This window comes from Heterocephalus glaber, unplaced genomic scaffold (assembly GCF_053883595.1).
Source record: "Heterocephalus glaber isolate CG9 unplaced genomic scaffold, H.glaber_assembly_v1.0 deba00000122, whole genome shotgun sequence".
In the NCBI taxonomy this organism is placed as follows: Eukaryota; Metazoa; Chordata; class Mammalia; order Rodentia; family Bathyergidae; genus Heterocephalus; species Heterocephalus glaber.
In genome coordinates this window covers 72,217,141-72,234,018 of record NW_028258138.1, presented here as the reverse complement: position 1 = coordinate 72,234,018, position 16,878 = coordinate 72,217,141, and the positions used below count along the sequence as shown (strand labels likewise).

The window sequence follows — 16,878 nt, the reverse complement described above, 5'->3', positions numbered from 1 at the left end:
ACGAGACAAAGAAGAAATCAAAAGTGAAAGTAGACACTGTTGAAATGAATGGAAATTAAAACAACAGGAGAATTTCTGGGATGCATCTTAATTAAGACAAAGGGAAATTCTTTTTTTAAATCAGTAAACCTATTTTAGTAAAGAAAAATCCCAAATAATTGACCTTAGCTTCTACTTTAAGAAACTAGAAAAAGAGAAAATTAAACCTTAAATCATAGAAAGAAAATTGTAAAGATCAAAGCAGAAGCCAGCTATTGTTATGCACTGTAATCCCAACAGTTTGAAAGACTGATACAAGAGGATTATAAATTGGAATCTCACCTAGGCAATTTATTAAGACCCTGTCTCAAAGTAAAGAATTTTTAAAAGGGCTGGGGATGTAGCTCAGTGGTATAGCACCCCTAGGTTTGATCCCAAGGACCACACACATACATACACACACACACACACACACACACACAAAACAAAAATCAGTAATATATAAAATAACATGAAAACAATACAGAAAATAAACGAAACCATAAACTGGTACTTTGAGAAGATGTATGAAAATAGACTTGTAGTAAGAATGATCAGGAAAGAAAATGAGTACAACCAACCAAACACTTAAGGAAGAAATAATGTTTTGTTCTAGAAAATCGAAGAGGGAAAAAATACTTCTCAGCTCATTCTATGATGTTAACCATTACCTTGACACCAAAATCAAAGACACTGTAAAAAAAAGAAAATAGCTCATTAGTATACTCGTGAATATAAATGGAAACATTCTAAATAATATTTTAACAAGTCAAATCCAACAACATGTTAAAAAGTTAACACATCATGAATAACTTAGGTTTATCTCAGAAATTCAAAGCTGTTTTTATTGCTAAAGTCAGTATTATTCATCATGCTAACAAACCAAAAAAGGAGCCATATCATTTTTTCAATAGGTATAGAAGAAATTTTTAACAAAATCTAACATCCATTCCTAATTTTTTTTAAAAAAGAAGCTTCTAAAAGTAAGTCAGTTTGGTAAGAGCAGTAGGACACAATATAAAAAGTTTTTATATCAGTTACACTCAGAAATTAAAGTTTTTAAAATTGTAACAGCATAAAATATAAAATACATAGCATGAAACATATAAAAGATTTATTCAGTGAAAACTAAAACATTCCTAAGAATGAAATAGAAATTGGAAGAATGAAATAGAAATGGAAATTGGAAGATATATTGTATATTATAAACAATCCCAATCAACTTTGAAATTAAAAACAAAGAGAACTATACCTAATTTAAATACTTATTTATGAAGGCATAAACATTTTTTTTTTTTTTTTTGGTACCGGGGATCGAACTTGGGTCCTTGTGCTTGCACAGCAGGCAGCGAAACCACTGAGCTAAATCCCCGGCCCCATAAACATTTTTAAATATGTTGTTAGTACAAAGATTTAAAACTCTTTAAAAATTTTTAAAAATCTTTAAAATCATGTACAGATACAAATACCCAATGATAAATGTAAACTTATTGTATACCTAAAATGTACCAATAAAAGAATTTAACCAAAAAAAAAAAAGATTTAAAAATATCTCAATGAAACAAAATAAAATCAGTTAGAAATAGACTCACATGTACATGGACAGGTGATTTTTTTTTTTTTTTTTTTGATATCAGGGATCAAACTCAGGACCTGGCACTTGTGAGGCAGACTCAGTAGCACCACTGAGCTAAATCCCTGGCCCTGGACAGGTGATTTTTGAAGAGAAGTATAAAGGTCATTTTGTGGAGAAAGAATAGCCTTTTAAAAGGATGTTGGAACAATTGTCTATTAATATGCAAAGATCTACATGTAAAATCTAAAATATAAGTTCTTGCAGAAAAATAATTTAAAAACCTTTGTCATCTTAATTTGAGTAGGAATTTCCTGGATTCTTGGAAAGAATATACACCCAAAGTACAAATCCACAAAATAAGAAATTGATCAGACTTCATCAAATTTTGAAAGTCTTCTCTCAAAGACACTTGTTTTTTTGTATTTTGTTTTGTTTTAGGGTACCAGGGATCAAACTCAGGACCTTGCGCTTGCAAGCCAGGAGGTAGAACCACTGAGCTAAATCCCTGACCCCTAAATGCCTAAAATTTAAAATACTAACTCAACTGTTGACAAGGAAGTGAAGGAGCTTGATCTTTCATACATTGCTGGTGGCTATCACTATGGAAAATACTATGGCCATTTATTAACAAGCTAAAACTATACCTACCATATTATCCTAAGTATTTGCCTAAGAGAAATGAAAATAGCCATACGAGACTTGTACACAATTATTCATAGCAACTTTATTTGTAATGTCTAGGGACTAAAAACAGTTCAGATGTTCAGCAGCAGGTGAATGAACTGTGATGTATCCATACCATGGAATACTATTCAATAATAAACAGTAAACTATTGACAACACAGATAAATATAAAAATAATGCTGAATGAAAGAAGCCAGGCAAAAAAGAGTACATACTGTATTATTCCATTTACATAAAATTTTTTAAAATGCAGATTATTGTGACAAAGCAGGTCAGTGGTTGCCTGGGGGGTGAGATGTTAGGGAGGGCACAGAGAGAAAAACTATGATGAAGCACAAGGAAACTTAGAGGATAATGTATATATTCATTTTCTAGTGTATGTTGGTGAAACATCAAACTGATCAAATTGTATGCTTTAAATATCTGCAGTTTGTTATTTATCAGTTATACTTTAATAAAGCTATTTTAAAAATCAAAAACCCTCAGAACATTGTATCCTCATGTGGAATAAGATGAAAGATGCAGTCAAGTCTGACACCAGGTTTTCTATTGGTCATTCAATAGACTGTGACATGTAGTTTATATAAGGAATTGGTTTTATGAGACATGATTAATTCAATGTTGGTTATGTTAGAAATATGCAGTCAAGCAGGCAGTAAAATAAGTGTCTATACACAGACTTGTCCATAAATCATTTTTGCTTTATTTGTAGTACACAAGATCTAGAAATCACTCAAATGTCCCTCAGCATGTGAATTAATAACTGACTTATAGAAAGAATCTGGACTAGAGTTACAAATTTACAAATCAGCAGCTTGTAAATGGTAGTTGAGAACATGAGAGAAGATGAGAACAATGGAAAATATGAATTGGGTGTGTATTTTCACACTTCACATGTTTATCTTAACATGTCAAAAATAGGGTGGTGGGGAATAACCTTTAAGGGGTAGACCAGAGAAGGGGAATCCGTGAAGGAAACTGAGAAAGAATGGTCAGAAATGTATGGGCAGACAGTGAAAGGGAGCCAGAAGAAACAGTGTATCACAGAGCAGAGTAGGTAGAGAGGATCAAGTTGAAACAGATCCCAGAAGATAAGCAATTACTCATATATATATGGTTTGATATTTGGGGAGTTATATAAAGGAAATGAACTTATTAAGGGCAGTTAAGTAAATAGTGATAAAGAATACAGTCATTTGAGAAATGAATGGGAGGTAAAGGAAGTGAAGACAGGGAAGTTTGTGTTAGAAGCAGAAAAATAAGATGATAGTGGCCTGAAGAAAGTATTTTTTAATGGATTCAGAATTAAAGAGCATTGAAAAGTATTTGAGCTAATTATTACATATATATTACAATATAAAATAAACTAGTGGTATATGGAAGAAAGAATACTATGATAAGGATACATATGGAAGGCTTTCTGAAATGAATGTATTTTTTACAGGAGTGTTGAATACTGTAATGACAGTAAATAATACAAGAGAAAGGGGTGAGAATCCCTGGCCTAAGGAATAGCACAGAACCAAGGTGGCAGAAACAGTTATAGAAATTCCTACATATTTTGATCAGATGACGAAGTCTTTCAACTCTAAAATTTTTTTTTTTTTTTTTTTACTCTAAGATGTTTTAATTTAGGATAGGATACTGATCTCTTTTTCTCTTAAATTCATATTGGTCATTGCTAAAGTATAACTTTAAAAGAGCTAACAATATGACTCATGCAAATATTAAATTTAAGTGGTCAGAATTCTTATTCAACTTATTAGTTAACAAGGAGACCTGTAAGATGTTCATGCAGGCTGAAAAGAGAATTTGAGAAAGGGAGATTTATAGATTTGGTTTATCAAATGAATGTAGAAAAGAATTTTTTCACAGATAGTAAAATTTTACAAATAGGAAAAAGACCAATGTCTTCTAAAACAATATAGAATAGCCTTTAGAATTACCTTTTCTGCTATATAGAAATCATTTGCATTGCTGTTCAGTAGGTCTGTTTGGATTTGCTCTACGAATCTGGCAACACCCAATTTCTACCATCAGACTTAAAGTACAGTATCTTAATAATAGTCAGAAGTACACCCCTAGAAAATCACATAACTTCTTAAGGGAGTTAGTGAAAGAATACTCAGTTTCTGTTTCAGGTAATTTTTCATGAGTTCAATAATGTAAGATAAGGTTGTTAGTGTAATAAAGGAAATAGCAAAGAAAAGGTGAAATTCTTCCTAAAGCATGTGATTTTTGAACATTATTAATAATCCTATATTCTGTTGTGATTTTACTTATTGTTACCTTGAAGCTTTTTGTTTTGTTTTGTTTTTGTTTTTTTCAAGACCAGATTTCACTATAGAGTTCAAGCTGGTCTTAAACTCACTATGTAGTCTAGGCTGGCCTCGAACTTGCAGCAATCCTCCTGCCTCAGTCTCCCGAGTGCTGAGATTATAGATTATGTGTGTGCCACCACACCTGGCACCTTGAAGCTTTAAATGACTTGCTATTAATATTTTGCCATTTCTCTGAGTTTCTTTGGCTATTTGATATTCTCTATTGTACCTAGCATGGCACCTTATTCACAGTATGAATTCAAAATATTAATTGATTTAATATGATGTATTCTTGGAAGCAAGCTACATATTTCAAAAAGTGGCTTGGATCAGTCTATAGAAGGGCATCAATCAAGTTACTGAATCTTTTATTTTAAATTTGTTGTGATAACTATGCATAAATTAGTAATGATACTTTTTTCTTTTGTTCTATTAGTGGTGATCTACTCAAAGTAGAAGGCAAAGCTCTGCATTCTATTTTAGATGAAGTCATTTCCAAGCTTTTATCAACCCCTAGTCCGCTCATAAGAAGTACTGCTATGAAGCTTCTACTGTTGATGGCTCAATCCCATCAAGAAATTTTTATTTCACTGAGACTAAGTCCTTGCTACAAAGGTAATATACACATATTTCCTTTTCTTGGGCTTCTCAAAAAGAAAAATTTTATTGATATTTTATGACACACAAAAGTTTTATATTTTGAAAAGGGAGTCACTGAACTTTGTAGATAAAACGTATTACAACAGATAACCATTTCAGAAAGAAGGACTTTGTATAACCAAACTATCTTCATGTCTCTCTCTCAACAGAAAGCATGTGGTCCTTTGTTGAATAAGTTAGAATAAATATTTACCCCCTCTTTGATAAAAAGGTTATATGTTGAGTATACCATATAATGTAGTGAAATAATGACCAAAGAGATCAGTCACCTTATCAAGGTAGTTGAAAATAGAACTGTGCTTAACAGTTGGGTGACCTTGGGGGCCGGGGATTTAGCTCTGGTTCTGCCGCCTGCCTCACAAGCGCAAGGTCCCAAGTTCAATCCCTGGTACCAAGAAAAAAAAAAAAGAGTTGGGTAACCTTATTGATCTTTGTATCAGTTAATAAGTTATTTAACCTCTTCTTTGCCTTTCCTCAAAAAAAAAAAACCAACATTTATAGCTAAGTGGATGCACACTGAGGCGATACTCTTAAGTGAAATAAATAGGACACACGTGTAAATACCGAATAGTTTCTCTGGTGTGAGAAAGTGAAAGTGTAAATAAGGACTAAATGTATAATAGGTAATGTGAAATAGGAAGAAAAGGGGCAAAGGGGAAGGAAGTGGGAGGGCTAGGGGAAAGGATAGAAGGGAATGGGATTAATATGAGAAAATGGAAAAATAGGAACAAAATCTTTGTAAATAGGACTGGAGGGGTTGAAGGGAGGGCTAGGCAAGGGTGAAAAATAAGAACCAAGAGAGACTATGTAAAGGTGCAAATTTCCAATGATGAATGTCATTATATTGTATACCTAAAATGTACCAATGATTAGAATGAATAATGGATAATGTAAAATAGGAAGAAAAGGTCCAAAGGGGTAGGGGTAGTGGGAGGGGCAGGGGAAAGGAAAGAAGGGAAAGGAAAAATGCTGAGAAATGGAAAAAATGGAAATAAAGTCTTTGTAAATAGGGAAGGGTGGAGGGGGTGAAGGGAGGGCTAGGAATGGGGAAAAAATAAGAACCAAGATGCATTATGTAAAGGTACAATTCCCAATGAGAAATGTAATTGTGTTGTATACCTACAATGTACCAATAAAAGAATTTAATTAAAAAAAAAATAAAATAAAATAAATATCAAAAGACTATGGAAAAAAAAAAAAACCCCAACAAAATTTGCCTTGCCTCCAGAATCAAACACATATGCATAAAAAGTCAGAAATTTTAAGGATGAATGGATCTATTGCTTTACTATTATATAACAGCTTTCATTTATTGAGCACTTACTACGTGTTAAGACACTATTCTCCATACTTTACATGTATTGAGATATTTAATCTTTATAAAAAACCCTATGGGATACTCTTATCTTTATTTTATAGATATGAAATAAGAGGCATGGGAAAGCAGTAATTTACCCAAGATCAAATAAGTAGTATATTTTTTCCAGCTTTCAAGCAAAATTATATATTGGCTTTATTCTATTTCTTTGCTGATTAGAGCCTTGTATTAATTGAAATATATTTTTTACTAAGAATTGTCAGGAAATAGGTTTCTAGTTTATTAAATATACTTCATATAGGAATGTATTATATATAGTAGCTTTAAAAGATTGTATGACACATTTAATACCTAAACATTTAGAATGGCCGTTTAATTATTTTTGATGATTTGAAAGGCACTTTAGTAACTTAGTTTGCATCAGTGATGACTGTGTACACTTTAATTATTCTATGTATTATAGGATTAAAGGGAGAGAAAGTACCAGTAATAGGACTCTAGTTGATATTATTCCAGATATTTTTTTTTCAGTTATCATTTTTCAGTTCTGCGATTACAACTGAAGGTAAATGCCTAGGAGAGTTTGTTAAAAAGGAATTTTACCTTAATTCTTCTTCCTTTCTTTGACTCATATCTCTACAGCAGAACTTATTCAGGTTCTTCAAGATACTTAAAGTTATCAATACTGTTGAGAGCTTAGGTCTTAAAGAGAATATGATGTAGAAAAGGCCGTATAGCAGTTTTCCCAATTGTATACTGTAAGACTTTCTCTCCTTGCTGAGACAAAATACCTGACACCCAAAGTTAAAAGGGGAAAGGTTTTTCTAGCTCACAGTTTGTAGAGGTTTTAATCCATAGTTGGCTGACTCCCAGGCAGAGTGGCACATGGCAGAGAAGCATTGTAGAGAACAGTTCATGGTGGGAGACAGCAAAAGCAATGAGAGAGAAGACAAGCCTCTTTCTGTCCCTTATATTATATCCAGGCTACCAGGATTAGGGCAGTGCCAAACCAATCAGTGGACTGATTTAGTCATCACAGACCCTTAATCCCAGCATCACACACTCTAGATCCTCTGAAAAAGCCCCACCAATGACCACATGAAGCTTTGGGGAGACATCTAGACACAGACCATAACAAAGACCATTTTATTTACTTATTCATAGCTAATATATATATTATAATACATCATTCTAACATGTCCTGGAAATAGTACTTACTTTGTGCCTTTACTACTCTGTGTTATTTTGGGATAAAAATGCAGTATTCTCGTGTTACAGCACTTTTGTATTTGCTCAGAAACTTAATGATTTGCCCCAAAACTATATGTTAGTGTATTTTTTAAATTTAATAATAAGTTTTCTCAGTTAAAATAGCTGATGGTTACTTGCTTTTAAGTGCATTTACAGGGTTCGCATATACTTAGTATGTGTATGTGTTCGTAATGATTTATCTTTTTAAAAATGTTTCAGTTTAAGATATTTATATTCAAACGAAAAAAAATCTCTACTTTTTGACTAACCACAGTGATTCTACTGCCCTTCTTTTTTTTAATTAAAAAGATTGCCTAGGTATATATTTACATCAGATCTTACATGCAAGCTCATAAGAATCCTCCAGGACAGAGTACTGTGCTAAAGACTTCAATCTAGAAGTCTTTAAAAAAAAAAAAACATATAATTGGTATTGTGTTAATTCACTTCTAAACCAGACTTCTTGAAATTCAAAGTAATACTGATTTAGATAAGAAAACCATATTTTATTGTTAATCATTATACATTTTGTTATTCTATTTCAGGACTCAGAAATCTAATAAGTAAACAAGGAATTGGGACAGAATTTAGTCAAGAACTTGAACAGCTCATTGGCCTTTTAAGCCCTAAGATCTATCAGGAAGTAGAAGAGCAGGTAAATTCTAAAAAAATTCTAAAAATAGAAATAGAAGAGTGGATATTAAATTATAAAAATAATAATTTATGTGATACTCAGTAATTGATCATATTGAACCTCAAGTTTCATTAAATATCCTCTCTCTTAATACTTCAAGCAAAATGCTTCCCTAGAAAAATAGATATGATTTTCAATTTCTCTACCATTCAGCCTTCCCATAATTTTAGTCTTTCATATCTATTCATAGATTCTGCCACATCAGTTTTTAGAATTTTTCATGAAATCCACCTCTCTGATATTTCTCTTCTTTTGTCTATAAGATATTTAGCTAGGCATGGTGGCACAGGCCTGTCGTCCCAGCACTCAGGAGGCTGAAGCAGACAAGTTCCAGGCCAGCCTAAACTACATAGTGAGACCTGTCTCCAAAAACCCTCCCCCCAAAAAAGATTTTATTTTTGTACTGGGAATCAAACTCAGGACCTTGCACTTGCAAGGCAGACGCAGCACCACTGAGCTAAATCCCCGGCCCTAAAAAAGATATTTTTTTAAAATGTCTGATTATAGAAAACTGTTTATGGCCACCTATGCTTTGTCACAATAGTGCTGATTCCCTCTGTGTAAGAAACTATATTAATAAAAATTAGAAGTTTGAGTCAGCAAGGTACTATTTTATCACACTTAAATATGGAAAACAGATTTAAATCTAAAATAATAAAAGATACTTATCTAAAATCCCAAACCAAAAAGATAATACATTTTAAAATATAAGTTGAATCCATGAAAAGAAACCTAGTTAGGCAGAAGAATGACAGGGCAACCTGAAAGAAGAAAGCGGAGGAAGAGAATTCTCTTCTTCTATTATGAGGCTTTACAGTTCTTAGACTAATATCTAAACTGTGCAAGTGCTGGACAGACACAAAACAGCATTCCAGAAACATAGAGGACTACACAGATTTGAACAACCACCCACAAAAGGTCATCAGAGCTTAGGTTCTGAACCTAAGCAGGATGATAGGCTATTAAATAAATACATTAAAAAGTTAACTCAAAATAAACTACAACAGAATAGGCAGAGCTATTCAGTCATTGAAAAGGAAGTAAGGTTAGACAGAATTTGGAGCTGATCCGATGATATTTTGAATATTCTAGATGTTGTCTAACTGAACATAACAAACCTCTCTTGGGTGATGAGGTGTGGTATTCTTAGGCCTTCCCTGTCCTAAGCCTATGAACTAACTTAATGTTGCTTCCATACCCATCTTGTTAGAGGTGGAGATTTGACTGATAGTTGCCCTAGTCTGATATTTTAATAGGTAAACTTTTTTAAAAAGGCTTTTCTAGAGATTCTTCTAAATTATTTCTGTTGAATTATTTCAGAAACTACATCAAGCAGCTTGCTTGATTCAAGCTTATTGGAAGGGCTTCCAGACTAGAAAAAGATTTAAGAAGCTTCCATCTGCTGTGATTGCTTTGCAGAGGAGTTTCAGGTAAAAACATTTTGTGCTAGGAATACTGATCTGACAGTCTTACTAAAGTACAGTTGAAAACTTGAGTTTTTGTTGCTTTTTTTCCTTTTGCTTTTCAATTTCCTAATGTTTCTTTTTTTCTTGCACTTATTCTGTTCCATATGTTACAGAGTTCCAACACTCCAGTAAGTAGGGAAAAATATAAGGCAAGAATTTGATGTGTCCAGTATACCAGTCTACTTTTTAAGATTTGTTTGTTGGCCAAATCTATAGACAAAGCCAATGATTTTTATATTGTCAAACACTCAAAATCAACAATTTGTGTAAATGTCCATATATAATTATTATTAAAAATGTACAAATATATTAAGGTTAAATATGTTAACCTGATTTTCCTGAGTACATGGAGTATGGATTGATATGGACCTTGAAATATGATAGTCTGTCATTTATTTCAAGAGGACTGAAAATGAAATACTGAAGTTATGGCCTATTTTTTTTAATTACTGTTTTCTTGGTTTTTTACATAGTCAGCATTTTTGAAGAATGTCCAAAATTCAACATTATTAAAACATTCAAGTTGTAATAAAATACAATGTGGAAAGAAGTACTCAAATGTTAAGTCCTTTAAGCTCTACCTGGTGGAACCCAGTGGGATAGCAGCTACTAGACTTATCATTGTAGTTTAAGATGAAAATCTCTGTCCTCTGACCTAGGAAGCAGAGGGGAATCTCAAATGCCAACCAGCTGTCTAGGTACTGAGGGCAGCACTTTAGTCTCCCTTTGAAACAGCTGGACAATTCATAATGACCTAAGTAAGGCAATCCCTCCTCTCACCACAGGCTTAAAGGAGACCTGGCTGCCAAGAGAGTCAAAAGAAATTCCTGTGGTTACCATTTGCCCACTTTCTGATTATGAGTAACTCATCCAAATTCTTAAAGGTTGCAGAAAGATTGAATGAATGAAAGAAATACTGACTTAACTCCTAGATCATTTATGATAAAGTAGAGCCATCTCAGAAGTGGTTTTTTCATGTAGTTAAGTTTTAGTTCACTAAAATGAAACTGGTATATCATAGAAATAAACCTATTTTAAAGAAAACTGAAACTACTTTTATAGTACCTGCAGCTGCATTTCTCAGTTATAAAAACACTTTAAAAATAGCTCTGGGGTTCAAAATACTAAATTGTCACAGACTTGAAGACACTGAAGTCATTCTGGCCACGTGCCTTAGTGGATGTCCTATTTGTTGATGAAAGTTTTCTTCAGGGAAGATTGAAAGATAGCTTATAAATATTATTTGGCATGAATATTGTTGGTGTACTTTTTAAAATACCCATCAAATGGTTAGTAAATCCCAAAGGATGAGTAAGAGGGGGAGGGGAGGTGTGGGGAGAATTTAAGAGACTTGCATTTGTGTCCCACTTTAGCAGCTTATTGGCTAAGTGACCTTGAACAAGTTGCCCTGCGTCATTCAGCCTCAACTTTAAAATGGAGACAGTAGGTTACACACCTTACAAGATTGAGACAATATGTTTAAGATAATAGAGTGTTTTAGCATATCACCTAGAACTTAGTGTTAAGAAGAAAGTGCATATGGCACATTTTCTGCCTTAAGTATATATAAATCTAGACAAATAGAGGCACTAAATAAATAGTACTCATAAGAGGCAAATATACATCTGGTGTTGCTTGAAATTTATCACCTATCTTACAAACTGTTTCTCAGAAATGTTTAAAAGCATTTCTGTGGTCAAATAAAGAAATACTGAATAATTTGAGAACCACAGTGTATATTCTTTTATTCAAAAGAGTCTGAGGTGCTCTTGGTATTGCCCGCTCATGATTCTGCCTGCTATCATCCTCAGCTGTCTGTCCTCTTACATTCCAAGGTGCCCTTACACCATGGATTCAGACCTTTAATGTTTAGTCCCAAAGTAGTTGCCAAATTTATTTACTTTCTTTTTTGATTTAAAAGTATCCCAGATGGGCCTGGGATTTAGCTCAGTGGTTCCACTGCTTACCTCGAAAGCGCAAGGTCCCAAGTTCGATCCCAGGTACCAAAAAAAAAAAAAGTATCTCAGAGCCAGGCATGGTGGTACATGCCTGTAAACCCAGCACTTGGGAGACAGGGGCAGGAGGATCATTGTGAGTTCAAGGCCAGCCTGTACTACATAGTAAGTTCAAAACCAGCCTAAACTACATACGGAGATGCTGGATCCAAAATAACAACAACAACAACAAAAACAATAATAATTTTAAAAGTAATCCAGGGGTTTGAAAGTATAGGGATATAGTCAGTGACACAATGCATTTTTACCATGAGGCCTGTAACAGCTTGTCTAAATTTCCACCCCCCTCAAAAAAAAAAAAATGAATACAAATGATTTTTGGGCCAGGGATTTAGCTCAGTGGTTCCACTGCCTGCCTCGAAAGCACAAGGACCCGAGTTCGATCCCCAGTACCAAAAAACAAAACAAAACAAAAAGAATAAATTTCCCCCACAAAGCCTCATGCGGGGCTCATAGGTGGGGCCTTCAGAGGTGGCTGGATCTAGAGTGTGTGACCCTGAGATTGATTCACAGTGCAATGCTAGGATTAAGGGTACTGGGATTAAGGGTGTGTGATTACTAAATCAGTCCACCAGTTGGTTTGGCACCTGCCCTAAGCTGGATAGCCTAGAAAGAATATAAAAGAGGCAGAAAGAATCTGTATGGTCTCTTGGACTTGCTCCTTGCTCTAGTCTGCCTGCTTGCTTGGATTATTTCTCCTTTGCAATCCCCCTCTCCCATGCCACCCTGTCTTTGAGCCAGTTCAACTATAACTAAAACTTCTAAAAACTATGAGCTAAGTAAATCTTTCCTCCTTTAACTTTGGTTATTTGGTATTTTGTCTCCTGAGCGTGTGTGTGTGTGTGTGTGTGTGTGGGTGGGTGGGTGTGTGCACGCGCGCACAGACACACACACACAGACAGAGAGAATGCACCGGTATCCCAAAATTACAACTTTTACCCACTTAGAAGTATATCTGTAGAATTCTAATGAATATTCCACTATTTTAAAATAGGAGTTCCATTGCTTTCTTCCTATAACAAAACCAGACTGGTTATTAGTATTTCCATTTTAAAAGATAAGCTATAAATTCACAATGATTTATTTTCCATTATGTGTTTGTTTCCCATCCAGTATTTTGAGTTTAGGGTTCTGGAGTACACTGAAGTACAGTTTTAACTGTTGGGCTGTATTTAGTGTTTTCTTTTTTTTTTTTTTTTTGGTACTGGGAATCGAACTCAGGTCCTTGTACTTGCTCAGCAGGCAGTGAAACCACTGAGCTAAATCCCTGGCCCTGTATTTAGTGTTTTAACGGCAAGTTTGCTCTAGACTTTACTACCTTTCATCTTCTATTAGTTGTTAAAAGTTTGTGCAAATTCCTCTCATGTCCTTTGTAGTTGGGTTTTCTACCTTTTTGTGGTCTTACGGGTCATTACCTGAGTAATTTCCCCTTCCATGCTTTCTTAGAGGAGAGAGACTAGCTGCTGAACGCACTTAGGTGGTCAGATTGATCAGTGTTCTTTAGATTCAGCAAGAGGTACTCATTTATAGTCAAACCCTTGCTGATGCACTTTCTAGGAGGTTTTTAATTTTTAGTCATTTCTCACAGAAACTATTTTATTAAGCATTTCCTCAGCAAGCATTTCTAAAACAGCTAACAGTAACTCCATTTATCTTGGAAAAAACCTCATAATTTACCTACCTTTAGCATTACGCTGATATTTAGATATTTTAGTTAAATTTGTTTGATTTCTCCTGAAAACTAAACTCTCAGAGTTCAGTATTTGTCTGCCTGAGGCACAGTACTGAGCAGACAGCAATCATTCAGATGAGTATTTATTGATTTAATATCTGATCAGTTTCTTCTGATATAGAAGAAATATAACTCCCAACCTGCTAGATGTCAGATGTGCTGAGTTTGTGTCCCCCAAAATCAAAGATTGAATTCCAAGTAACAATGGAGGTTTAGAATAGGAAAGCCTTATTGAGAGATAGTTCTTGAGAGACAGGAGGGGTCCTGGAAGTGGGTTGTCACTGAGGCCCTTTGTCAAGGGTAATAATATACAGCAGAGTCACAAAGTGTCTCAATGTGGGTCAAACTACAATCAACCTATAGGATTACAAGTATAGCTGCTTAGCTGATATTGGTCCAATAGGGAAACAAGTCATGTAGCAAGGGTACATGGAAAGAACAAAGGCATTTGGGGAAGGGATATATCCTGATGCTCTGGTAAACCACCTGGATATCTGATGCCTGTCTGGACTTCCTGGACCAGGTAATGCTAATTACAGTATTCCCAGTTTCTCCTTATCCCTCAGGGAGGCATGTAGGCTTGACCATTGCATCTTTCTTTTGAGGCCTGACTTTCAAATGTGCCTCCAATCACAATTCTGATGTCTGTATTTTTCCACTGACTTCCTTGAGAGCCCAGTCCCTCTCTGACTGTATATTAATTTTTATCTAACTTAGCTCCCTATAATACTTCCTTTTTAGAACTATAATAATACATGCCATATGGTCAGATAGCTACTAGATCTTATAGAGAAATCAGATGGAAAATAACCTTTTAATTTTTGAGTGATTATAGAAACTCTTACTTAGCAAAATAACTACAGTGTAATTAAATGGAGGGAATAACACTTAAAAGTACCTCATTTCCTAATAATTGTTTTCAAGCATGAAACTAAAGTATATGAATCCATGAATCACAATTTACAGGTGTTATTTTAATCATGAAACTCCTCTTTTCTTTTGTTTTCCTGGTTTGTATTTTACTTCCATTTTCATGCTGCATGTTTTTTTCTTTTTTTTTCTATTTCTGAAACTTAGTCTTCTGTCTGATTTAATATCCTAGCATTGCAGCTTTCATGAGTACCACATTTCCTATGCTAATAGTATATATGTAAAATACTGATAATGCAATATAAACATAATCTGTAACCTATTAAAAGTTGGAAATGGTGTTTTTTATTTCTTTTATTTTTTTGTTTTGAGACAGAGTCTCACTATGTAGTTCAGGCTGGCCTTGAACTCACTATGCAGCCCAGGATGGCCTCAAACTTTTGGCTATCCTCCTGCCACAGTTTACCGAGTGCAGGATTATAGGCATGTACTACCATAAAAAGATTTCTTTTTAAAATTATAATTGTTATAAGTATAAAATATGTTTGTATTTTCAAAAGAAAACCCTCTCTAACTACAACATTATGGGGCCTAGCCAAGCTACCACAGTTATTGGCAATTTAATTCTAGGAAAAGGATCCAAGAAGAAATATGCTTTTGAAGGAGACACATGTAAATTAATTCTATGGAGGCTGGGAATGTAGTTCAATTCAGCAGTAAAGCACTTGCCTAGGATGCACAGGCCCTGGGTTTGATCCCCAGCACCACCAAGAAAGAAAAAAGCAATTCTGTCAAAGTAAAATAAATATTGTAATCTGCTTCTGTTATCCTCCTGGTTTTCCATTCCTATGGGAGTCTGAAAGTGTTTTGATACATCTACTGTAGACTAGTATTTATGAAAAGCAACAAAAATTGAGTTGGAATGGCTGAAAAAATTTAGTAAGTAAAAGCAGAAACTATAAAAATAAGAATTAAATAAAATGTGGTCATGAAAAATTTTTAACTAGTTATAAAATAATGTTTATTATTAGTCACTGTTGAGAAATAGATAAACCTAAGAAGATAAAAAATGAGCCATAATCATACCACATAGTGACTACTGAAATTTTAATTTTTTAATCATTTATTTTTCTATGTAAGTATATACAAATTTTTAACACAGTTTGAATCTCATTCTTGATTTTTTTCACCTGACAGTCCATTACATGTCACTAAGTATTCTTTGAAAATTTATTTAATCATAGTTCATAGAATTGCACCAGATAATGAATTAGTATTTATCTAACTCCCTATCATGGAACAGGTAGTTTGTTTTCAGCTTGTTACTGTTGTAATACTATGTTGAGAACATCCTTGAACATAAGTTTTTGTATATATATTTCATTATTTCCTTAAGAAAATTTAAACTATTTTTCCAGAGTTTTGATGGATATTTCCAATATTTTCCTAGAAAAGTTCTACACCTGAAGTACATGATATGTATTTCATTATACCCCAGCAACACCAGGAATTATCTTTAAAAAACTTTTTCTGTCTGTATTTGATTGCTTTTAAGATAAGCATTTCCTACATTTCTTTTTTTTTTTTTTTCTTTTGGTACCAGGGATCGAACTTGGGACCTTGCACTTGCAAGGCAAGCACCAGAACCACTGAGCTAAATCCCCAGCTCCTCCTACATTTCTTGAATGGATGTATGATTTGTGAAATTATGTGTAACTGCTTGAACTTACTGTTTCCATCACAGATCTAAAAGAACAAAGATATTGCTGAAGCTAACTAGGCAGAAGGAAGAAAACGATCTCAGATTACAATTGCAAATTGAAAGGCAGAGAGCGATGAGACTTTCTCGAGAATTACGGCTTAGTATGCTTGAAATAGTTCACCCAGGTGAGTGCAGTATCAGCCTTACAAATATAAGAATATAAATAAATAAACCAAATTTTCTAGCTATTTGATGATTTCTTTTTTTATATTTGGACCTTTGCCTTGTCTCTCTCTGTCTCTCTTTCTATCTCTCCAGATAAACTTTATTAAATCTCTTGAGTCAGAAAACAAGTTTCAATTTTTTCCAATTCAGACCTGTTAGTTGATGATGAGCAATTTCCCCATCAGATTTTCTTTTCTTCTCTTTCAGGTAAATTAGTGAAATATAAAAATTTACATTTAGAAATAGGTGGGCCGGGGATTTAGCTCAGTGGTTCTGCCACCTGCCCTGCAAGTGCAAGGACCTGAGTTTGATCCCCGGTACCAAAAAAAAAAAAAAGAAAGAAAGA

General features: G+C 34.0%; 1 protein-coding gene across 5 annotated transcripts in view; it reads left to right on the top strand.

The window, feature by feature from the left end:
- Iqcb1 (IQ motif containing B1) overlaps positions 1–16,878 on the top strand; it is a 51,589-nt gene that overhangs the window by 16,327 nt on the left and 18,384 nt on the right. For all 5 annotated transcript variants that reach the window (XR_015452989.1, XM_004873582.4, XM_021251268.2 and 2 more), the window contains 4 exons: positions 5,036–5,214; positions 8,374–8,483; positions 9,843–9,952; positions 16,350–16,492. Coding sequence is in view for 4 of the 5 variants with exons in the window: in XM_004873582.4 (XP_004873639.1) it covers positions 5,036–5,214; positions 8,374–8,483; positions 9,843–9,952; positions 16,350–16,492 (542 nt within the window). In the remaining variant the exon portion in view is untranslated. The remainder of the gene's footprint in view (positions 1–5,035; positions 5,215–8,373; positions 8,484–9,842; positions 9,953–16,349; positions 16,493–16,878) is intronic.